At 42.3% G+C, this 26,070-nt stretch overlaps 1 protein-coding gene across 3 annotated transcripts in view; it reads right to left on the bottom strand.

Moving 5' to 3' along the window:
- ETAA1 (ETAA1 activator of ATR kinase) overlaps positions 1-26,070 on the bottom strand; it is a 50,828-nt gene that overhangs the window by 13,818 nt on the left and 10,940 nt on the right. The window contains exon 4 of one of the 3 annotated variants that reach the window (XM_074949551.1): positions 23,243-24,875. The exons of 1 other annotated variant lie outside the window; for it this stretch is intronic. In XM_074949551.1, coding sequence (XP_074805652.1) covers positions 24,760-24,875 — 116 coding nt within the window. In that variant the 3' untranslated portion in view covers positions 23,243-24,759. Of the gene's footprint in view, positions 1-23,242; positions 24,876-26,070 lie in introns of those variants that run through there. One more of the 3 variants, XM_074949548.1, reaches the window with a different exon arrangement.

Consider the following 26,070-nt stretch of genomic DNA (forward strand, 5'->3'; position numbering starts at 1 on the left):
TCTTGGTAAATTGGTAGAACCTGCTGGGTGTAGCAAAGGCTGTCTTTTCCTTCAGCCTGGGTTCCAATGGGATCTGCCAATCGCCCTTGGTCAGATCCAGGGTGATGATGTAGCGGGCCTCTCCGAGTCGGTCGAATAGCTCGTCAATCCAGGACATTGGCTATATGTTGAATTTGGAGACGGCGTTCACCCTCCAGAAATTGATGCAGAACCGGAGGGTCTCCTCTGGCTTGGGGACTAGGACTGTGGTTGTGCCACTCGCTCTGTGACTTCTCGATGACCCCTAGATCAACCATTGCCTAGACCTCCTGCTCTACCACATCCCACATTAGGTGCAGGAGGGGTCTCGTCACCTCGCAAACCATTTCCCCAGGGTTGGTCTGAACGGTGTGCTGGACCAGGGTGGTCTGTCCAGGTAAGGCTGTGAAGGTTTTAGAGAAGGCCTATAGCAGCCGCTTGGTCTGCTTCCACTGCTCTTCTGTGAGCGTGTCCCCAAGCAGGGGCTCTTTGGTCTTTGCTGCTGCGGGGACCTGGGGCCCTAGTTCTGGTTCATGGAGGTATAGAGGCGATCAGCAGGCTCTCCCCATGCCCATTCCCCGCTCATGCCATGGTTTCAGGAGGTTCACATAATATATTTGGTGAGTTTTTTTCACCATCCGGCCTCCAGAACTCATATATAATGGGCACTGTCTGGTGGATCACTTTTTATGAGCCCTGCCACCAAGCTAAGAGCTTGGACTCTTTTGAGAGAAGTAGTACGAGGATCCAATCACCTGGTTCAAAGGTCTAAGTCCAAGCTCCCCTGTTGCAAATTTGTGCCTGGGCCCCCTGTGCGGCCTGCAAATTCTCCTTCTCTAAGTCCCCGGCCCGAGCCAGGCACTCTAGCAGCTGCAGTACATACTGTAGGAGTCCATGGGTCCAGGATGGGGTCTGTTACCAGGTGTCCTGCATAAAATCGAGCAGACCCTGAGGCTGTCAACCTACAGTAGCTCAAGTGATGAAAACTTGGTGGGGGCTTGCACTGCCTTCCTAATGGCAAGCAGTAAGGGAAGAAACTGTTGATCCCAGTGGCACAAGTCCTTAAGTGGGAACTTCCAGAGCTTATATTTGAGGGTCTGGTTGAACCACTCAACCAGTCTGTCCATCTGAGGGTGGTAGACTGACATCTGCAGCTTCTTGATCCCTAGGAGGCCACAGACTTCACGGAGCAGCTGGGAAGTGAAGTTCATCTCCTGGTCCATAAGGGTCTCCTGGGGTAAGCCCACCAAGGCAGAGATCTTCAGGAGTTCTGTTGCGATGGTCCACACAGAGGCATTCCTTGGGGGTGGACAGCCTCTGGAAAGCGGGTGGCTTAGTCCATCACTACTAGAATGTAGTGGAAGCTGGTGATGCTTTTGACGAGGGGCTCCACCAGTTCCATTGTGATCCTCTCAAAGGGCATCCCTACCAGCGGCAAGAGGATCAGCGGAGCTTTCTGTAAACCCAGGGACCCCAACAGTTGGCACTCTGGACAGGAAGCACAGTAATCCTCGAAATCCTGGTAGGTGCCCAGCCAGAAGAACCAGGCCAAGACCCAGGCCAGGATCTTCTCTTTTCCCAAATGGCCAACCCTGGGGACTTCATGGACTAATCCCATTACTGCCTGCTGGTGACACTGTGGCATGACCAGCTGAGAATGGGGCTCACAGGTCCGAGGATTTCAGTTGACCCACTACAGGTGTTCCCCTGTCAATTCGAACCGTGGCCACTGGGCCGCTCACTGCGGGTCCTTCGCCACCCCGCCAATATAGGCTACTTTTTCATAGGCCCGGCTGAGGGTGGGGTCCTCTCTTTGACCCCAGATGAAGTTGACTCCCACGTCCAGGGGGGCTTCCCTGCTGTCCGACCAGGGTGGCTTGTTTCCTTCTGGGGCATCAAGGGTCCCAAGTGGAGTTGGTGGGTCACTTGGGTTAGTCTTCTTAGGCCCCTTGGCCTTGCCCTCAAGGGGGTCTCCCTTAAGGGCCATCTGCGCCAGTGGGTCCCAGAGGCTTGCGGTTTGCAGAACCTGAGTGAATTCTGGACAGTCTTGTCCGAGAATGACAGGTTGGGCAGCTTCGGGGTGACCCCCACTGTCATTACCCAGGTCACTCTGTCCACAGTTAGCGGTACCCAGGCACTTGGATACAACTTCACATTCCCATGGATACAGAAGTGTCGAATCTGGCCCAGTGTGAGGTTGCTTGCAGGGTGAGTCGCTGACACACCAGGGTTTGCCCATAGCCAGAGTTTACCAGTGCATGCACTTGTTTCATGCCAAGAACCATGGGGACAGTCACCTTGACAGCAGGACGCAAGCGGGTGCGGGCCTTTCCGGTGTAAACCTGGGCAAAGGAGCAGTCCATGGCTGGGCATTGTTGCTGGAGGTGTCCCAATTGACCGCAAGCAAAACAGGGTCCAATCTCAGTGGGGCCAGCCTGGGCCTTGGGGTTCTGTGGGTGATCTGGAGGACTCTGGTTCCGGGATTTCCCTCCTCCTCTGCGGCCTGCTACTACAGCCTTTGTCATGGCTAAAGTCTGGCCAGGTCACTGTCTTAGGGCTGGAGGGTCTTTCCAAGCTTGGGGTGGGGAAGGGTCCAGGCACTATTGGGGTCTCTGTGGCCAGAAAATCCTCCATTCGGCTGACTACCACCCTGAGGGTGGTGGGTTGGTGTTGGAAGACCCAGGCCCTCCCTTAGGGTGGGAGAATATGAATGAACTGCTCAACAACCACCTGCTCGGCTACTTCAGTGGCAGAGTTGGAGCCACCACAGCTGGTGTCCTTGAGCTCCTGTGCCACAACTTGGGGTTGGGCCCCCAGTGGGTAGGTCTTCCCCCAAAACTGGTGCTGAAAGGCTGATGTCTAGAGCATCCAGGAAGGCCATCTTTACTGCTCTGTAGTCATGGCCCTTGTCGTCGGGGACTGCCCCCCTTAGGTAGGGGGCAAGAGTGTGGCTCATTGGTTCAGTGGCCATCCGGCTGCTGACGCAACCAGCTATAATGTTATCAGGAAGGCTTCTGGGTCATCTCCAGGCCCCATCTTTGTGATGTGTACTGGCATCACAGGGCTCTCCACCCACTATTTTATAAGCTTATCCAGCTCCATCATAGTCACTCGGGTGTGCAGCGGGCTAGAAGCATGTACATTCCCCTCATCTAAGGGGTTGGGTGTTGCCTGCATTCTCCACCACGTGTAGAGGGTCATGTCCATCCCTCCCTGTCAGACTTGGAGGGAGACCACGCCCCCTTGCTGCTGCATCTTTGTAAAGACCGGCATAAAGGGGAATTAGCAGCCTCAGAGACCCTGACCCTCTAGGCAGGGCTGAACATCAAAAAGTCTAGGGGCTCAGGTTGTCAGGCAGGCCAGAGCACCAAACAGTCTGAGGAGCTCAGGCTCTCAGGCAGGGCAGAGCACCAAATAGTCTAGGGGCTCAGGCCCTCAGGCAGGGAAGGGCCATAGGCAGTCTTTCACCCGGCTTCCTGCCTCAGGCAGACATTAGAGAAATGCAGGCCTCTCAACCTATGGTATATAGGTGGCTGCCTCACCCCTGGGCCCACCCTACTCCACTGGATCCCAACCCAGGGCTCTGACAGTGGCAGAGGGCTCCACCACTGGGTCAGCAGGGATCCCACCAAAACACGCTGACCAGTATTCTGGCCATACAAATGAACTATTATCAGGTTTTCCTGGGCTACTTCCTATGATCCCTTCATTGGGTAGCTTCGCTTCGTGGGGGTCCTCCGTCTACCCGGGGTACACAGCTAGTGGCAGTTCCAGCAGCTCTTTGGCTGTTCTTGTCAGCTGGCAGATCTGACAGTCCCTTCAGGACCTTGGTGCTGCACAGGTGCCCCTCAAGCGCAAGCCCTAGAAGGGGGTAGGAGGCGTCAGTTTCCTTCACCAGCACCGCCTTTTATACTTCCTGTCCTGCCCCTCTGTTTCCAGCAGGGTGGGGATGGCTTGCCTGGCTCTGCCCACCAGGGGTGGGCAGTGGTTCCTCTCCCTCGATACAGTGACCCTACACTGTATGCTATGAGACCAGTTTGTTCGTGACTACTCACTTCATTTCAATGGGACTACTCATATAAGTAAGTGAACTAGGTCCAGATCTGCAACGGTATATAGGCACCTAACTCCCAGGCACTAGCTACCTAAATACCTTTGTGAATCTGGGCCTAAGTCCCTTATAGTGACAGACGAACGTTCATCACTGACAGTCATTTTTAGTTTATTGTACATAATGGAACATTTTTAAAATATGCTACATAGCTTCCTTTTTGTGTTTTAAAGCTGTTGCTGAATATGGCGCTTCTAACATGAAAGATGAGATACAGTTCCTAGAGCCAAGAATAACATGAGCAGGTGATATGCAAGCTTACCACATGCAGCACGGTCAACACACTTTCATCCTATCTTTGCCACATTTCTGATATCCCAGTCCAGGGCTGCCCCTGAACAGACTGAGCACTGCAAAGTGTGACAGAGTGTGTGGTGATTTTGTGATATATTCATTCAAAACCTGGCTCAGAAGGTCATACACATTTCACTTGTGACCTAAGGTAGGAGTTAACTCAGACCTCTTGGGAGTGGAAATAGTGGGTTACCCACTTCCCAAAGCACATTATTGGAGTTAGGATATAGAGGGAGTTATTATCCACTCCATTATGTCAGTGTTAAACCGGTGTGCTCCACTGGTTTAAACAGTGTTATGCTAACATAAAACTGGTGTAGCAGAGTAGAGAATCGGGCCTATTAAGTATAGAATAGGCTAGATTCTGATCTCCATTACACTGGTTTAAAAACAGAGTAATGCCATTGTCTTCAATGGAGTTATACCAGTATATGGGAGAGCAGAACTGGAAGCCGTGGGCCTGATTCACCACTGAATTACTTGCAAAACTGGAGTAATGAGGTGGGTGATAAAACTGGAGCAATGCAGAGGTAAATCAGGCCCATTAATATTTGGAGTATGACTTTATACACATTACTCAATCAGACTGTGAGTGCATTGGTTTTGTTCCAAATGTATAGAACACACCATCAAAATAAAAATTTTAAAAAAAGTGTCTGCTATTTTGAGTATTGTGCTATCCTGTGCCTCTTAGATCAACCCAGAGATTTAGATAAAATACCCTGATGCTTATTTTACAAAACCAAAATGACACATCCTTTTTAATATTCCAGTTACCGTTGAACTGTTCATCTGAATATGTTAGTGGTGACTGTCTCATAAGCCTCGCATCTTAAAGTCTCTAAGCAGTAATTCATTATCCTCGGGTCATATTTTTGTATTCATTCAATTTAAAATATGGGACACTTTTCACTTTAAAGTTTTTTTTTAATCAAACATTATTTTATGCACGGCTTTTAACATACTAATTGATTCATTTAGATCTGCCCTTTACAGAGTGAGTTGCTAATTCCTTTTATTCTTTTTTCTATAGGTCAATGATGCCACTTTTAATACATTGTGGAAACACTTTTAAAATACATTTCCATGTGTGTATTTACTTGCTTCAGTCAGTTTTTAATCCAGGAAATGATGTACTAATTTCTAAACAGCCTGATGACTTCTTAGCAGCCTATACAAAACCAATTTGATAGTCTCAACTCAGCTCCAGGTTTCCACATCACAAGTGTAACCTTTGAAATTAGCACTAATTGACATCTGTATTGGTAGTTTCAATGGAGAAGCCATGCAACAAATGGACATACAAGATTAAAAAACTGCTGTATTAGAGGCAATGGGAGTTTAGTCATAGACTTCAGTGGGGTCAGGATTTCACCCATGGGATGTCTACACTGCAATTGAAAACCCACAGCTGGCCTGTGCCAGCAGACTCAGGATCACTGGGCAAGGGCTGTTTCATTGCAGTGTAGACTTCTGGGTTTGGGCTGCAGCCTGAGCTCTGGGACCCACCCACCTTGCAGGTTCCTTGAGTCCAGGCTTCAGCCCAAGCCCAGAAGTCTACCCTGGATGTCTTAGAAGTGGACTGTCAGTTTTATGAGTCCTCCAGGAAATTTCTCTTCAAAACCAGTATATGTAGCAGTATGTGGCAGTATACATGGCCGTTGCTGTTGACACAGGCTCCTGATTCCATCCAGGTAGCACATTCCCCTATATCTGTAGACCCCTCTCTCCCATTTCCAAGATGAACTCAGAGACCAAACGTGAGACCAGACATGCAAGCTGAGATGAGGTTGGGTCTTTTCACCTTACTATGAGTTGTGGACTGAGATGTACGTGGCCTTCCTTCTCAAATTAACACATGGCACTTTGGGCAAAAATTTGAAAGGCGTCTTCTTTACGGTGTATACAACTTTTGTGTATGTGCCTAACGGTAAGCACAAAACTCCAGAGCAGTACATGCAAAATTGGCAAAACTCTCCGTTAACATCTGGCTCAGCAGAGTCCTGGAGCATTCTGTGGGATTATGGAGGAAACTAATCCTCCTCCCTCCCAAGCCACTGAGCAGCAAGGTGATGGTAACCACTCTGCAGTGACTGCTCCAGCCATTGGTTTAATCTGTGCTAGCCTTGCACCTATCCTCATGGACAGGGAAGGATTATAAAAATCGATGTAGTCACAGACCTTCTGACCCATCTCAACCCCTAACTTTAACCTACTACACCCACTCCTTCCTCCCAACTCCATGCCATGTAACAGCATGGAGGAAACACCCCTCCACCCTTCGGTGGAGCCAGACTCTGTGCTGCACAAGAGGTATGTACCCCTTGTTCTGGTTCTCAACATCCCAACACTATTTGTGCTGTGGAACCACACTCGAAGGAAGCAGGATCGTAGTGCAGAAATTCCTGTCAACACACACAAATGGATGGATGCACAAAGGCTGTGGGGAAAATTCATAAGGCTCTTTTGACAAACTGATCTCCACATCAGAGTGCTTTCCTGACTTGAGCCAGGGCAATAAATCACAGCAAGCATCAACAAGGAGACTGGACCCATGTTTGTGATTCACATCTATACAAGACTTTTTCTGAGGACACTGACAAATCTGGCTAGATATCACCTTTTGAATCAGAATTGTATAACAGATGCTTGATTAAAGATGGTGGGTATAAGTTCACAAAAGGGATACAAACCATGCCAGCACCTTTCCTACTCTGCCACCTTCCACTGCTAGGATCTAGCCAGTTTTTTTCAATAACAAGACCTCTGGCTTCCTCTCCCATACCTGTTCTTCCTGTTATACCACCCTCTGTTCCTTCACTCTTATATCTGATTCCAGGGTTTCTCATCTACTATATGTTTCTAGCCCAACCCTTCCACCTGTTCCCTTGAACTTGCCTTCTTGTCTCCTATTATCTCTGGCTCCCTCTCTAATTACTCCCTTATCCTTAACTGCTCTCTCTCCCGCATCTGGCTCATGTTTCTCTTCCTTCAAACACATTGTTTCCTCTATCTTGAAAAAACTTTTCCTCAGTTTACTCTCCCTCTCTAACAATTTATTTCCTCCTCCCCTTTGTCTCCAGATTATTAGAACATGCTATTTACTCCCATTGCCTTGACTACCGCTCCTTTTGCTCTCTCCTTTATCCCTAGCCACTCTCTGCATTCCACAAAAAACATCATCACCAAAATCCTAAATCTAAAGGCCACATCTCTCTCCTTCTCTTTTTTAGAGACTAACAAATTTATTAGAGCATAAGCTTTCGTGAGCTACAGCTCACTTCATCGGATGCATACAGTGGAAAATATAGTGGGGAGATTTTATATACACAGAGAACATGAGACAATGGGTGTTACCATACAGACTGTAACAAGAGTGATCAGGAAAGGTGAGCTGTTACCAGCAGGAGAGCTGGGGGCAGGAACCTTTTGTAGTGATAATCAAGGTGGGCCATTTCCAGCAGTTGACAAGAACAGTAGGGGGGGGGGGAAATAAACAAGGGGAAATAGTTTTACTTTGTGTAATGACACATCCACTCCCAGTCTTTATTCAAGCCTAAATTAATTGTATCCAGTTTGCAAATTAATTCCAATTCAGCAGTCTCTCGTTGGAGTCTGTTTTTGAAGTTTTTTTGTTTGAAGAATTGCCCCTTTTAGGTCTGTAATCGAGTGACCAAAGAGATTGAAGTGTTCTCCGACTGGTTTTTGAATGTTATAATTCTTGACATCTGATCTGTGTCCATTTATTCTTGTTCTAAGTCAGCCATAAAAATATTGGCATACTGTGGGGCCGTGCGGCACTGCTATGGGTACCCGCATGGCCCCACAGTATGTCTGTTGTCAACTGTGTCCACATATCTATTCAGGGGACACCATCATAGGGCCTAATCACATCAGCCACACTATCAGAGGCTCGTTCACCTGAGCATCTATCAATGTGATATATGCCATCATGTGCCAGCAATGCCCCTCTGCCATGTACATTGGCCAAATGGGACAGTCTCTACGTAAAAGAATCACTACAAAAGGTTCCTCCCCCCAGCTCTCCTGCTGGTAATAGCTCACCTTTCCTTATGAAGTGAGCTGTAGCTCATGAAAGCTTATGCTCTAATAAATTTGTTAGTTTCTAAGGTGCCACAAGTACTCCTTTTCTTTTTACAGATACAGACTAACACTGCTGCTACTCTGAAACTTCTCTTTTTTTATCTCTTTGCTGCCTCTCAGACTGAGGTCCACTTTCTCCTCCTCTTGGTGTCTACAATTTTGTGCCTTCCTAGACCCAGCCCTCACCTTGGTGACTGCTCCCTCACTGTTTCCTTTAATGGCTTCTCCTCTTCTCCTCCTCTACTCATCTTGCCTTTGGACTCTGTTCTCAGTCCCTTCATTTTCTCTCTCAACTTTCTCTACACCTGTATTCCAGTTACGACCTGCTGAAGATTTTTCAGATCTACCTCTACTTGGACTGTTCCCTCTTTGTCCAATCTCTCATCTGCAACTTCCTGTTTTATATCTCCTCCTGGATGTCCAGCTACCATCTCAAATCTGAGTGTCTCCAAACCTCAACTTCTTATCTTATCTCTTCCTCCTTTTCTACTTCCCTTTTTTATCTCAATTGTTAACTCTATTATACTAAAGCAATGAGGAGTCTGGTGGCACCTTAAAGACTAACAGATTTATTTGGGCATAAGCATTCGTGGGCAAAAAACCCACTTCTTCAGATGCATGGAGTGAAAATTACAGATACAAGCATAAATATATATTGGCACATGAAGAGAAGGTAGTTACCTTACAAATGGAGAACCAATGTTGAAGGCCAATTTAGTCTGGGTGGATGTAGTCCACTCCCAATAATTGATGAGGAGGTGTCAGTACTGTGATGTTGCACCCCACAATGCTTGATAGAAATATGCTTATGAGTGTAAATATGACATAACTGGAATATGTTTTATGCTAGATATGCCATGTAACATATCTTTGCAAAGGTTATGATCTACTGAATATATTCATATTTGTATGCATGTATCATTTTTATATCTGAAGTTATGAGCGTTGGCTCTATGCTTGTATTTAAAGTATTTGCTGTAGAAAGCACATAAGACAGATTTGGTCAACATAGTGTGAAGGGGTTATTCAAGTAATTGGGCGTACTTAACTAACAATGGGCTTTGGGAGATGACAATCGACATCTGAGCTTTCCTGGGAATGTTCAAACTAACATGTAAACAATGGCGTCGGCCTGCAAAAAGCTGAATCATTCATAGATATGTGATTTGCCCAGCTGACTGCAAAACTCCATCTTGTTCAGGGGATTTTACATAGAAAAGACTATATAAGGCCCTGGAAACCCCTTCATTTGGTCTTCAGCTGGCTCAGAAGGTAGCCTCTCCACCTCAAAGAGATGCCTGAAAGAAACTGGAACAAAAGATAGTAACTATGGGGGTGTGAGTGATTGCTGGATCCAGACTAGGAAGAAGTTTAGTCTGTCAAAGAAGCTTATTGGAACATCTCTGAAGGTGAGATTTACCTGCATTTAGTTTCCTACTGTATTAGGCTTAGACTTGCGTGTTTTTGTTTTATTTTGTTTGGTAATTCACTTTGTTCTGTCTGTTATTACTTGGAAGAACTTAAATCCTACTTTTTATATTTAATAAAATCACTTTTTGCTTATTAATTGACCCAGAGTATGTAATTAATACCTGGGGGAGCAAACAGCTGTGCATATCTCTCTATCAGTGTTATAGAGGTTGAACAATTTATGAGTTTACCCTGTATAAGCTTTATACAGAGTAAAACTCATTTATTTGGGGTTTGGATCTCATTGGGAGCTGGGTATCTGGGTGCTAGAGACAGGAGCACTTTCTAAGTTGTTTTCAGTTAAGTCTGCAAAAAGCTGCAGACTTGGGGGACATGGTTCAGACCTGGCTCTGTGTTTGTAGCAGGCTAGCATGTCTGGCTCAACAAGACAGGGTACTGAAGTTCCAAGCTGCCAGGGAAAACAGGCTCAGAGATAGCCTCAGCACATCAGGTGGCAGTCCCAAGGGGGTTTCTGTGACCCAACCTGTCACAAATACCAATAGAGGGAAAATTGCTGTTGTAGTTTGCCAGCCACTCCCAGTCCCTATTCAAGCCCAGACTGATGGTGTTAAGTCTGCAAATGAATTGTAGCTCAGCAGTTTCTCTTTGAAGTCTGTTTTTGAAATTTTTTTGTTGAAGTATGGCTACTTTTAAATCTGTTATTGAGTGTCCAGGGAGATTGAAGTGTTCTCCTACTGGCTTTTGTAGGTTACCATTCCTGACGTGTCATTTGTGTCCATTTATCCTTTTACGTAGAGACTGTCCGGTTTGGCCAATGTACATGGCAGAGGGGCATTGCTGGCACATGATGCCATATATCACATTAGTAGATGTGCAGGTGAACAAGCCTCTGATGGTGTGGCTGGTGTGGTTGGGTCCTATGATGGTGTCGCTAGAGTAGATATGGGGACAGAGTAGGCAACAGGGGTTGTTACAGGGATTGGTTTCTGGGTTAGTGTTTCCATGGTGTGGTGTGTAGTTGCTGGTGAGTATTTGCTTCAGGTTGGGGGGCTGTCTGTAAGCAAGGATTGGCCTGCCTCCCAAGGCCTGTGAGAGTGGGGGATCATTTTCCAGGATAGGTTGTAGATTGTTGATGATGCACTGGAGAGGTTTTAGCAGGGGGCTGTACATGACTGCCAGTGGTGTTCTGTTGTTTTCCTTGTTGGGCCTGCTCTGTAGTAGATAACTTCTGGGTCCCTGTCTTGCTCTGTCAATCTGTTTCCTCACTTCCTCAGATGGGTACTGTAGTTTTAAGAATGCTTCATAGAGATCTTGTAGGTGTTTGTCTCTGTCTGAGGGATTGGAGCAAATGCGGTTGTATCTTAGGCCTCAGCTGTAAACAATGGATCGTGTGATGTGTTCTGGATGGAAGCTGGAGGCATATAGGTAAGTATAGTGGTCAGTACGTTTCCGGTATAGGGTGGTGTTTATGTGGCCATCACTTATTTGCACTGTAGTATCCAGGAAGTGGATCTCTTGTGTGGGCTGATCCAGGCTGAGGTAGATGGTGGGGTGGAAAATTGTTGAAATCCAGGTGGAATTCTTCAAGGGCCTCCTTCCCGTGGGTCCACATGATGAAGATGTCATCAATGTAGCATAAGTAGAGGAGGGGCGCCAGGGGACGAGAGCTGAGGAAGTGTTGTTCTAAGTCAGCCATAAAAATGTTGGCATACTGTGGGGCCATGTGGGTACCTATAGCAGTACCGCTGACTTGAAGGTATAAGTTGTTCCCAAATCTGAAATGGTGGTGGGTGAGGACAAAGTCACAAAGCTCAGCCACCAGGTGTGCCATGGCCTCATCAGGGATAGTGTTCCTGACAGCTTGTAGTCCATCCTCATGTGGAATATTGGTGTAAAGAGCATCTATATCCATGGTGGCCAGGATGGTATTTTCAGGAAGATCACCAATGCATTGTAGTTTCCTCAGGAAGTCAGTGGTGTTTCAAAAATAGCTAGGAGTGCTGGTAGTGTAGGGTCTGAGGAGAGAGTCTAAATAGCCAGATAATCCTGGTGTAAGAGTGCCAATGCCTGAGATGATGGGACATCCAGGATTTCCAGGTTTATGGATCTTGGGTAGCAGATAGAATACCCCTGGTCGGGGCTCTGGGGGTGTGTCCATGTAGATTTGTTCCCATGCTGTAGCAGGGAGTTTACTGAGAAGATGGTATAGTTTCTTTTGGTACTCCTCAGTGGGATCGGAGGATAATGGCCTGTAGAATGTGGTGTTGGAGTTTGTCTGGCAATCTCCTGTTCATAATCTGACTTGTTCATGATGACTACAGCACCTCCTTTGTCAGCCCTTTTGATTATAATGTCAGAGTTGTTTCTGAGGCTGTGGATGGCGTTGCGTTCTGTACAGCTGAGTTTATGGGGCAAGTGATGCTGTTTGTTCACAATTTCAGCCTGTGCACTTCTGCATAAGCACTCTATGTAGAAATCCAGTCTGTCATTTTGACCGTCAGGAGGAGTCCACGCAGAATTCTTCTTCTTGTAGCGTTGGTAGGAAGGTTCCTGTGAGTCAGTGCTCTGTTCAGTGGTGTGTAGAAAATATTCCTTGAGTCAGAGACGACGAAAGTAGGCTTCCAGATCATCACAGAACTGTATAATGTGCATGGGGGTGGAGGGTATAAAGAGAGGACAGACTCTTCTGCTGGGCTAAGTGTCTGGTTGGATAGATTAACAATATTGTTGGGTGAGTTAAGGGTACCACTGTTGTAGCCCCTTGGCATGTAGGAGTTTAGATAGTTTACTGTCCTTTTTCCTCTGTAGAGAAGTAAAGTGTGCATTCTAAATAGCTTGTCTTGTTTTTGTAAAGTCCAACCATGTGGAAGTTTGTGTGGAAGGATGGTTTTGTATGAGAGTCTCCATCTTTGAGAGCTCATTCTTGACCTTTTCCTGTTTGCTGTACAGGATGCTGATCAGGTGGTTCGCTATACTTACCTACATGCCTCCAGCTTCCATCCAGGACACATCACACAATCCATTATCATCTGCAAACTATTGGGAATAGTGCCCCAATCTGCATATATTTACTACCAAATGTAGTAATAATATCTAGTTTTTATATCATGCTTCATCTATAGATCTCAAAGCACTTTAGAAAGGAGGTAAATATCTCTATTTTACAGATGGGGAAACTGAGGAACATAAATGTGAAATGCCCAATGGCCTGTGATGGGATGTTAGATGGGGTGGGATCTGAGTTACTACAGAGAATTCTTTCCTGGGTATCTGGCTGGTGAGTCTTGCCCACATGCTCAGGGTTTAGCTGATTGCCTATTTGGGGTCGGGAAGGAATTTTCCCCAAGGGCAGATTGGCAGAGGCCCTGGGGGTTTTTCACCTTCCACTGCAGCATGGGGCATGGGTCACTTGCTGGAGGATTCTCTGCACCTTGAAGTCTTTAAAGCATGATTTGAGGACTTCAGTAGCTCAGACCTAAGTTAGGGGTTTGTTACAGGAGTTGATGGGTGAGATTCCATGGCCTGTGTTGTGCAGGGGGTCAGACTAGGTGATCATAATGGTCCCTTCTGACCTTAAAGTCTATGATTCTATGATCCTATGAAATGACTTGCCAAACATCACCCTGCAGGCTACTGGCAGAACAAGGCCTGCAAACCAGGTCTCCTGAATCCTAATCTAGTGCCATACCCCCTGGACCACAGTAGAGCTATCAAAGTCAACACCGATGCTTAGAAGTAATTGCAGGACTAGGCCATATGGTTTTAAGGAGTCAGATTTATTTATTTTATTTTATTTTATTTTATTTTTGTAAATTAAAGGAAAAAAGTAGGATCCAGGAAAAAAATATTACCCTGCAATTTTTAGCTTTTTGTTTACAATGAATTACAGAACAGCTTCCCACGAGTATTCTTGCAGGTCATTTACACTAATACACATAAAGCTACAGCAAGCCTACATTAGCACTGTAGCTATATTTGTAGTCAGTTTTGAAGAATGTGCTCCATCTGTGGACATATGACCAAATTAGATGATGAATCACGTGCCACCTGAGGCACGTTGCGCATACGCTGAGAAGAAGAGGACATTTTAAGCTCAAACGAAGTTGCAAGCTAAAAGTTATATTCTAAATTACACTTTAAAATAAGTCCCATAGTGCATCCATACAATATATATGATATCCTGACACGCTGTAATTAAGTTCTTGTCAAAAGCTGTCATTAAATTGCACTAAATATTGAAGCTGGAATTATTTTTAAGTTAGATTTATATTTGATTTTGACAGTTAAAAATTCTTCTGGTGTATTTTTTTAAATTAATTTCTAACATTGGGCGTGTGAAGGAGATTTCAGTGCTCATGAACAACCAGACTGATAGCCCTAAAGACTAGATGTTTGGACCCAGATCCACAAAAGTATTTTGGCTCCTAATTTCCACTGATTTTAACTGAAGTTAAGCACCTAAATACCTTTGTAGATCTGGGCTTTGCCCACTAAGAACTTGACCTGAGACCATCCCCTAATATCACACACCCCAATGATTAGCCATTAGATAGTAATTATTTTCAAGTCACTATTATAGCTGGGTGAATACTGCAAAAAAAAAATCACTAATGTTCATTTAATTTTTTTAAACAAGTACTTTGGCTTCATTTGCACCCTTTCTGTGTTCATTTCTCACAAATACTCATGAAATTCAGTTTTAGCACCACCAATGGTGACAGAAAGCAAGTTTTAAGCTGACACAGGTGAATACTTGAGGGGAAAAAAGACTTTTAAATATGCCTTCTTTGAGTATTCATGCTAGAAACATCTGCAGAAACAATATTCCTATTCAACACCAAGCAGCATAGGTCTTATTTTGAATGGCAAAACAAGTAGTAAATGAAATTAATAGGAAATGTTGATAATTTCAGGAGAGAAAAAAGAGAGGGGGGCAATCTGTTCATGGCCAGTCTCTGAAGAGAAAAGAAGAGGTGAAAGCCATCAACTAAATTATTGATAGACTGAGCTTTTCCTACTATCAACCTAAGAGAGGATTTTCAAATATAGGAAGCCAAAGTTAGTCTCTTAAATCCATGTTTAGGCACCTGCCTGATTTTCAAAAATGCTGAACATCCACCAAGATTTCAGTTTTTGAAAATCCTAGCCCAAGGATAGAATGGAACTAGTAAGCTCGAAGTGAAATGATTCCTATCCCATTGCCAATACCTAATCCATCCAAACCCACATTGTGTATACTGAAGAATCACAGCAAACCTGCTTGGATTTCCTTAAAGAGCTGTCAGGTGTGAGGAGAAAGGTTCAACTGAGGGATAGTGCTGATCTTCTCATTAATATAAAGTAACTTGTGCAGTAAAGAATTGACGTCACGAGATGCTGAGCACTGTGGCGCCAAGCCAGAAGAGTAAGTTAAGCATGCATTTAAGTGTTTTACTAGATCGGGGCTTAAATTTGAGAAGACAAAGGACAGTTCCCTTTATTGAATATTTGAAGAGGGAAGAAAGAAGACCAAGAGGTCTTTAAATAAATCAGCAGCACATTCTAAAATGCAGTATAGGGAGGAGCATGACGAACTGCAGTTGTTTCCTACTACCTTCCTACCACTACAGCCTTTTAAACAAACACTCTGTTGATTTTTCAAACGGCAAAGAACATGACGCAATAGTGGAGCCAACACAGTTCCTACTGGGAAGGTGGTGAACAAGGTACGTGTTTAAGTTAAAGCATGTATTTAGGTGAGACTAACACACATGTGGTGTGACATAGTCATTAGGTCATCTCAATGCATAGAGCCCAGCGTTTCTCAATCATTTTGAGAGCTCCTCTTATTTTACATGTTATCTTTTCTCAGGTCAATGAGGGTTCAAGGAGTCCATTTGTTAAGGGTGGGCTGTGTCTTTTTGCTCCAATGGTGCATAAGACAGTTTCTGGTTATGGAGAATGTGGCACCCATGAATCTTGTTTTGCATTTGTCTGGAGCAAGTGTAGACAAATTGCTAAGATAACAAATTTATGGTTGTAAAACATTCTTTACATCTGATCATCCAACAAAACTCCCTCCTTGGAAGTTTTCAGGGGTTTGGTGTCAAAGTGCACACTCCAAGTGCCTAGTTTTACATTTTGTACATAATATCATAACTGACAAGCATTTTATTAACCTAACTTGTGTCCCAAGCTTTCTCAATAAAATGAAAAAGAATTGGTTTGTATTTGCTGATATTGTTTTAACAGGTTTTCAAACCTCTTTCCATTCATCTTCATAGTTCTGTCTGCAAATTGCCTTCCCACTTTCCTCTATATCTATATGGTTATTCATTAGAAATCTATGTAATTTTAGTAGTCCTTTTTTTAACTGGCTCCCTGGCCAATATTAGATACTTCAGTGAATTGAACTCTGGTCCTTAAAGCTTCTGAAGTTAATGACTTAACCAAGTATTCAAGATATATGCAGAAAGGAGTGTCAACTTTAGGAACATGAAAGGTAACTCCAATCCTTTAAAAAAGGAATAAGAGTTTGATTGCCATATAAACCCTAAAAGGGCAGGCTTACTAGCTTGTTTCACTGGTAACAAGAGCACACCCAAGGACCTCTTCAGGCTTTGAGAGCTTACAGTTCACAAAGGTGAAACACCCTGAGGAGTTTTGGAAAGCTTAAATGTTATTTGGATTGCAGTATCTTCTATAAAAATTCCATTTCAGCTTTTGTTAGCCTAGAGAAAATTAGTTTATAAAAAAAAACAAAAAACCCTCTTTCAGATCACAAGCAATTGAGCGGGGGGGGGGGGGGGGAGAAGGGGAGGCAGGACAGAGACTTGTGTCTTTTTTTGTTTCCTTGTGTTGGTTTTAAAGATGGGTATTTAAAAAAAAATTGGCTGGTCTTTTACATATGAAAGTCAGGTCTTACCTGATCTGGCAGACTGTATGAGGACTGAACTACTAGTGAAATGGTGAAATCACAAAAGTCAAGATAGTGAAAGTTGAGGAATAAAGAGATAAAAGAATTTTTAGTCAGTTTATAAAACTCGGGGGTACGGGTTTTTTTTTTTGGTTTTGGTTAATATTTACTTAACTTCACTGACTACGTAATAGTTTTGGATAAAGATCATCTCTGTGAAATATTCAATGCCCTGATCCTTCTTTATGGCACTTAGTCCCTCTTAGGGCATGTCTACACTAGAGCTGGAGGCATAATTTTCATCTTATTTTCATTTGATCGAGCTAGTGTGCTAAAAATAGAAGTGTAGCCACAGTGGCTACGCCATTCCCAGTATAATCCCATCTGAAACCCTAGGTATGTACTCACAGTAGTTAGCCTGACCTGCGGCTCACATATCATGAAAAGAAAAGGAGTAGTAGTGGCACCTTAGAGACTAACCAATTTATTTGAGCATAAGCTTTCGTGAGCTACAGCTCACTTCATCGGATGCATTCAGTGGAAAATACAGTGAGGAGATTTATATACACACAGAACATGAAAAAATGGGTGTTATCATAGACACTGTAAGGAGAGTGATCACATAAGATGAGCTATTACCAGCAGGAGAGCGGAGGAGGGAGGGGGGGAAGAAAACCTTTTGTAGTGATAATCAAGGTGGGCCATTTCCAGCAGTTAACAGGAACATCTGAGGAACAGTGGGGGGTGGGGGACACCATCATAGGGGCCTAATCACATCAGCCACACTATCAGAGGCTCGTTCACCTGCATATCTACCAATGTGATATATGCCATCATGTGCCAGCAATGCCCCCTACCATGTACATTGGCCAAACTGGACAGTCTCTACGTAAAAGAATAAATGGACACAAATCAGACGTCAAGAATTATAACATTCATAAACCAGTCGGAGAACACTTCAATCTCTCTGGTCACTCGATTACAGACCTAAAGGTCGCAATTTTACAACAAAAAGACTTCAAAAACAGACTCCAATGAGAGACTGCTGAATTGGAATTAATTTGCAAACTGGATACAATTAACTTAGGCTTGAATAGAGACTGGAAGTGGATGGGTCATTACACAAAGTGAAACTATTTCCCCATGTTTATACCCGGCACCCCCCACTGTTCCTCAGACGTTCTTGTCAACTGCTGGAAATGGCCCACCTTGAATTATCACTACAAAAAGCTCCCCCCCGGCCCCGCTCTCCTGCTGGTAATAGCTCATCTTAAGTGATCACTCTCCTTACAGTGTGTACAGTAACACCCATTTTTTCATGTTCTGTGTGTATATAAATCTCCTCACTGTATTTTCCACTGAATGCATCCGATGAAGTGAGCTGTAGCTCATGAAAGCTTATGCTCAAATAAATTGGTTAGTCTCTAAGGTGCCACTAGTACTCCTTTTCTTTTTGCCAATACAGACTAACACGGCTGCTACTCTGAATCCTGTCACATATCGTGGTTACACTTTTATTTTTACTGTGATAGCTCTCATTGCCCTACCCAATATGGAAATTACCGCACCAGCTCAAGAGTAGACATACCCTTAGACATTCAAGGAATCCAGCAGCAACACCAAGGAAGACCAATTAAACCAATTAAATAAAACCAACTTTTCTGGACTTTGTTATACTTAAGCACAAGTCCATTAATAGATGAGGCATGAAAACATTGTCAGTCAAACTGTTACTCCAGTCTGTGTGTACATAATTTCTCTCTTGCAGCATGCCTAGTTTTGTTATTAAGGACCAGATTTTTAAAGGTATTTAGGTGTCTAAAGATCCAGAGGAAGATTTTCAAAAGCGCCTAGTTGTCTAACTCACATTGATTTCACAGGGAGTTAGGTGCCTAGGCATCTTTGAAAATCCCACTTGGCATCTTTAGGCACCTAAACACGTTAAAAAAAATCCAGCCCTAAGGCCTTGGTTTAGCAAAGTATTTAAGCACATGCTCAGTTTAAACATGGGAGTAATCCCATTTACAAAACATGTGTTTAAGTGCTATGCTGAACTGGAGTCTAAAGTTTCATTTGTATTCATCCACCTTCCATACATCGAGATAACCTAAAACTCCATTTCAGGTTGAATATAATCCTAAATTTAATTGTCCAGGTCTTAATGGATCAAAATTTTCCAGAGTTAACATTTGAATCAAGATTTTCCTTTATGGAGGCTAACCTGAAAAGCACCATGGCAGTACCACCAACAGAAATCAGAGTCAAAGACAATTAAAAATAATTAAATTTATGGGCCTGATTCTTCACTCACATGGAGTAAGTAGTCACTCCATTTAAGCCAGTGCTGTAAAGTTGCTGTAAAAGGCCCTTAATGTTTTGCCAGCTACCTTACTGAGATTGCATGCAGACAGTAGTCAAAGAAATGTATGTTTAGTTCCACAAAAACAGTACATTAGACATTGTTAAATGTTTTCTGAGGCAGGGTTTCTCTGACTATTCTGGCAAAAATATCAGTATACATAGTAACCAGAGCTTTGAACAAATATTAGTTAGGATGATTTACAGCACAATTGCCAATGCATTCCTAGCTCCATCTTTGATGGACACTTACTCAGGCTGTCATCTGTAGCTGCACAGATTATATCTGCACTGGCCTCTTCCACAAACACTGGAATCATTGGAGTGTGTTACAGACAATTCAGCTCTCAAACAATGAAGCATTTGTGTTCATTTTCTTCCATTTTATCTTTGGAATTTTACTATTTAGGTCACTATCTGTTGCTCCCAGCTATCCTTTCCAGACAAATCACAGCTCTTTTTAGACTTAAAAGATATAATCAAAGAATTCATCTAACATTATTCCTTGAGTATAAAGCTCAAGTTGTAATAAATAGTACACACGCTATAAGATTACACTGCCATTCCTGGACTGCAGCCCCAAGATTAATTATATGTTACAGGCTAGAGTTGAGAGCTGTGGGGTGGCAAGCACTTTGAAAATCTGGCCCTATCAGTACACCGAAAAACAATATGAGTAAACTACTCAAATGTGTTAAGTTAAACATGATTAAGATACTTCACTAGCAGGAATTAGAACATGGTGTAAAAGAGGTAGAACAGTACCAACTGAATTCCTCAACTGCTCATGGACCTCTTTCTTAACAAGATGAGTTAGGCTATGGAATAAAAAAAATACACTGTATGAGAATGCTATATACATCTATCTGCATATTTACATTAAACTTAAGCTGACTACTCTGTTCATGTCAAAAATTACTATGCTCAGAATGAAACGAAGATGAGGGCTTAAGCAAAGTCATAAATTGATTTATAATGAAACATGACAGTCATAATTTAATTTAGAATGTATTTTAAATTATTGTTACTTTTTGTATAGGTCTTTTTTGCCCTGAGGTAATTGTGGCTGCAGAGTGAAGTATCAGCTATTGAAATACCAAATTTCTGTACATGTGTATTAATTAATTTAAATGATGTAGCTACTTTACTAATCAAGAATTGTCTATTGCAAACATTATTAAATAAAAGCTTGCAGGATAGAAACTGACACATGGAGATTATATCAGAGGTATACAACCAAGAGTTTATCAGTGAGTGATGCAGCTCAGAATAGGCTAGATTTAAGACTGCACTGTGGCTTCTAGGAAACACCCCTATCCTATGGCCAGTGGAGGGGATGGAGCTGGGAAAACAAAAGCACAGCCAGGCCTTCCCCTGTGTCCCAACTAATGTGTCAACCCCTGAGGCTTCAGGTAGCTTGAACAGGTTACAGCAATTCTCTGGCTACTCTTTCACTGGGGTCTGGTCTGGTGCACAGTTGCTCTGAGATTGTGCAATGGTAGCTTTATCCTCACCCAATAATACACCTGCAGCTGAGTTGCCACAGACAACAATCTAGGGCTATATTATAATGCACTGAATGCACTATCCTACAAACGTACTGTCTGAGGCATAGGTAATGATTTCCTGCCTTGACTAAGCAAAATCGTGCATGGAGATGTGACTTGCTCATGTGATTCCAACCCCCATCTTTTACCTGTAATTTTCCTCCACAGGGCAGAAGCTATAAAAGGCCCTGGAAACACCTCCATTTTGCCTCTTTCCTGCTCAAATCTCTGGACTATGTACTTATACTAATGGGAGCATTCTAACCAAGGGACTGAGGTCCTCCCAATGATTTGGAAGCAACCAGAGACTTTTCAAGCCAGCAGTTTATTCCATCACTGTTACAAGCCTGAACCAAGAACTTTGCATTTATTGGATTTGATTCCTTTAACCAATTTTAACTCTCACCTTTCTTTCTTATAATGAATAAACCTCTAGATTTTAGATACTAAAGGATTGGCAACAGTGTGATTTTTGGGTAAGATCTGAGTTATACATTGACCTGGGTGTATGGCTAGTCCTTTGGGATCAGAAGAACCTTTTATTTGATGAGGCTGGTTGTAAAGAACCCCTCATCTTTAAATCCAGCGTTTTTGGTGGTGATATAAGGACTGGAATATCTAAGGAAACTGCTTTTATGACTCATTAGCCAGTGTGGTAAAACAGAAGTTTACTTTTGTTGCTGGTTTGGTGTATCTAATGGGAGAATAACTTCCAAGTTTGGGGTAGAGCTTCCCTGCTTCTCAGCAGTTTGTCGTGAATTTGGTATTCTCAGTTGTGAGCCACAAAGGCACCGTTACAGCTACTCCTTTCTTCTCCTGTGGAGTTTGCGAATTCTCTGCTTCCTGATAACTTCTTATAAGCAGAAGTTATAAGAAGAAGATAGGAGGAAGGGGGCAATGTCTGGATCACAAGCCACTGCAAAGCAAGGATAATTTTTTTAAACAGCATACCAATTCAAAATGGCAGTGATATGTCAGCAAGGCTCCCAGGGATTACTAAGAAACAGTATGTTCAAGTATATTTTAATTAAAAGTATTTAACGGATACACAAATATTTGGACATGAAACATGAATAACTGATAGACAGGCATGTAAAAACGTAGGAATTGTCATACTGGCATACACTAGTGTTCTACCTAGTCTGGTATGGTTTCCAGCAGCAGCTAATATCTAAGACTTTAGAGGAAGATGTCCAGATGACCATAATGGGGTCAGAAGTATATGAAACATAATGGGCCAAGTTTATCTCCAGTACAACTCGATTAAAGTTAGTCCCTCTGTATCAGGGAGTAGAAGATTCCTTTAAGTATTCCACAGGTGGGTATAAATTTAGTCCCTAATTTTCTGAACTGTGGATCCTGACTTGTGTAGCACTTACCAACATGAAAGACTCCCTTCCTTCCACTCCCTCTTCTCAAATAAATATAAGATCACTATCATAATATTTTTAAAGTCAGAAATTATCCTGGTTTCCTTTACACTGCATCTTTTCCAGAGAAAGAGCTTTCGGGAGGGACACCCCCCCGAATCAAACACTGTTCCCAATGAAGCCTAACTTGTACCTTTTCCAACAGCAAAAGTATTTATTTTGCTTCTGGTATGCCTATATCAATACACCTAAATATTATTTTGCTTTTCCTATAGTCTTAAGGCTGATTATAGAAGTTTTTTCCATAAAGCAACCAACAAAATTACTTACTAGATGCAGTATTGGCCAAGAAAGTACTCTGATGAGATATGTTGTCCTGAGATATTTTACATTTTTCCAGAGCAAAATGGAGACAGGAAGTCCCATCAGATATACAATTCAAACCATGTTGTAGAATAAACATGATTTCTGCTGTAACTACCACTTGGGGTTACTTTTAAGTGGCAGAGTGAACACTAAAATCTGTTAGATGCCTCTCCAATCTTCTTGTTTGCACACAGCTGCCAGTTGAATGTAGGTACAGTAGTCCTCATCAGTGCTAAACCTTCAAATTTGGAAATGTGCTACTGCTTTTTATATTATCTTTTAAGTTAACATTTAAGAAGATTGGTATAAACAGCACCATGATCATACTAGCCTGGTAACTGCTTTCCAGCTGAATAAAAGTCCCTTTACTAGTACAAGCAACCACCATTATTACTAGTCTTACAGCAGCACCTAGAGACCACAAATGAGATCAGGGTGCCATTGTATATACATAGTAGACGTCAGTTCTTACCCCAGACAGCTTATAGTCTAAATAGACCAGACAAAGGAGATATTATGCCAATGTTATAGACAGGGAACTGAGGCACAGAAAGATTAAGTGGCTTGCCCAAAGTGACAGATGAAATTCATGACAAAAAATCAGGTATTAAACTCAGATTTCCTGACTCCCAGTCCAGTGTTCTAACCACAAGACCAGCCTTCCTTCTTTTCTATGCTTTGGAACATTCTTCACTAAAATTTACTTTTAGCCTGACAATTTCCCAATCACAGAACAAAATAGAATACTGAGATGTAAAAATTGCAAGTTTAATAATGGTTTACAAATATACAATATTTACATTTGTAAGTTTTACAAACCAAAAGCACAGTCTACAGGAGATGAAGACTTTTTGACCCTTTGGCTGCACTCAAATTATTTATTTACAAAACCAGATCAAATAATTTTTCATAATGTCGTAAGTGATATCAAAACATTTTAAACTGAAAGCAGCTTTCTGTTGTGACATGCCTACCAGCTTAACCAAACGTAATTTTACAATTTGAACTCATTCACCATGTATCACTTGAAACAGAGCTTCAAAACTCCAGTTCATCAGGTCAAATAAGGAAGAGGATAGCATTTGATCCACCATGTTTAAGTGCTTTACTGGCCAAGGGTTACATCAAAAATCTATTTCAAACTGAGAACATAGTTAGGAACTTTCAGGCATTTTAACACTGAACTGATTAAAGCAGTTGTACTACAATCTTCTGCATTGTGTAGTTCATTCCAATCACATTTAACCAAATGAAGTCATACCTATACAAGAGTCAACAGGCCAGATCATTAACTCAAAAAAAAAAAAAAAAAAAACCTGTGTAATTCCATTAAAGTCAGTGTAGCTATTCTGATTTACACCATTTGAGGATCTGGCCTAATAGATTCTATTTTCCCTACACAGTTTGATGGGTCAGTAAAGTAGCATTAGCTGCATTTTAATTAACCACATAATTCTTGTTTTTGGAAGATGGGTGGCATAACCAGGAACCCCTTCAAAATGGTAACCAGGAAAACAATATCTCCAACTCTTAAGGGAAGAAACAAAAAAGTGTGTTTTTTCAATACAAGTCTTGATTTTACAGATTAGCTAGCTGCTATGCTAGGTTCCTTCTTTACCACATGTATACTAGTCCATCACTTAAAAGAAGCAGACTGACAATAGACTCTCCAGATTGTGTGTATTTCCACTAATTTTCTGAGGGCTGGACTTGTTCTAATCAGTGTGCACAAACTTCATCTTTTGACAGCTGAATTTTTAGGCTCTCATCTCCATGAGTTAGTTTCAAGTTTACCAAAACCAGTTTGAAAACCACAAAGATATAATAAATGCACACACTAATGTTTGAGCCTACTCACTTCATAGATAAAAAAAAAAATCTTGCTGGTAACTGAGAAACAAAGAAAAACAACAGAAATGTGAATGAACTTTATGCTGTACTCCCTTTTTGAGCACTTTAAATACTATTCACGTGAATTTTAAACCACACAACTGCAACATGTGATAGTACCAGTGTGTACATAAATATTGAACTTCATTGTAATGGCTATTAAGACACTTGGAGGAAACGGTTTACAACTGTAAACTATTTTTTATAATTTAATGAATTTAACATAATCCAGCATCAATTTCTCACACAGAAGTCAAGTAAGCAAGATCAAGATGAGCATCACAGGCAGAATTTTAAAAATGGTTCAGTCTTTATTACAATCATTACAAATTTTCCTACCCAACTAATTAAAAGGCAAAAAAATCCAGACCAAATTCAAGTATCTTTGACAAATGCTTGCATTCTGGATTTTCTTCGAGCAAGAGCTTCTTGTTTTTTCCTTTCAATTTCTTCTTGAGAACATTTTCTGTTTTTCTGTTCTATCACAAATGCTGCGAATATAAAATATGCATTAGGGGCCTTCAAATTTGTTCAGTATGTATTTTTAGTTGTCTGTGTTCAGTGTCTGAAGATAATGGTAGCAACACACTGTACTGACAAATGAGGAACCCAAGTTAAAAAATGGCCTATAAAATAAAGTCCATCCTTAAGGCAGGAAGTGGAAAGATACATTACCTTTGTATTGCTGCTGAAGGCTACTTACTACCCAATGTACAGGGAAGCAGACATTTGCATAAAGGAAATTTTACTGCTGCCCTTCAAGTGAACTTTATGACATCAGAAATCAATAAATAGACTACAATGGGTTAAGAAAGTTAAGGCTATTGGAGTGAAAAGGGTTCTAAATCCAAGCGGGTTAGGTAGAGATACTGGTATCAGATTGTACAGACACAGGGGTCAGGTATAGCACAGGCGTCAAAACAGATAGGACCAATGGGATAGAAATAAGGTCAAAACCAACAAAAAACAGGAGACAGGGACATGATAGCTAAGCATAACATTTTGTGTGTTTTCCTATAGAGCAGTAAATTAGCATGCACTAAAATCAAATTAAAAACTCCCACTAAAGTCAGTATGATCAGGATTTCACCTATGATGCTATTTTCCTATTAGCATAGCTTGGAATATGTGGCCTTTCACCTTAGAGAAATACGACGAAGGGCATAAAGTCAGTTAAGGCAACTACATATGTGGGTAAAAATATAAGTACAAGTTTCGAGAGAGATTACTTGCCAAACTCTATACGTATCTGTGGTTAAAGGCTCAGCAACGAGATGGATTATTATCCTTTCAGTGAGGATGGGAAATTTAGATTAAAATACAGAACTACCACCCAAAAAGAACTGAAAGCAATGCCACAGAGTACAAGATATTTCCTATATTTAATGACCAATGTATTCTGTCAATAAGTCCAAACATTACTATCAAGGAAAGCTATTTATTCCTTGAGGTTAACTCTCCAAAAAGGTAAACCAGAAAGTGTTGCAGCAAGCAAATATAGTAATTCACACCAATTCCCTGGTAAAAGGAGACAAGATTTCCTTGTTGCTAAGTGCTTACGTAATTGAAGCATTCACCGGTCACTGTTTTGGAGACCAGTGCTGTCAACCAATGACATCAAGGAGCTGAGGTTTCCATTAATTTTCTTCTAGAACATATTCTAATAGTTTTTGGGTGGTGTGGTTT

This window comes from Natator depressus, chromosome 3, assembly GCF_965152275.1.
Source record: "Natator depressus isolate rNatDep1 chromosome 3, rNatDep2.hap1, whole genome shotgun sequence".
NCBI classification, from domain to species: Eukaryota; Metazoa; Chordata; order Testudines; family Cheloniidae; genus Natator; species Natator depressus.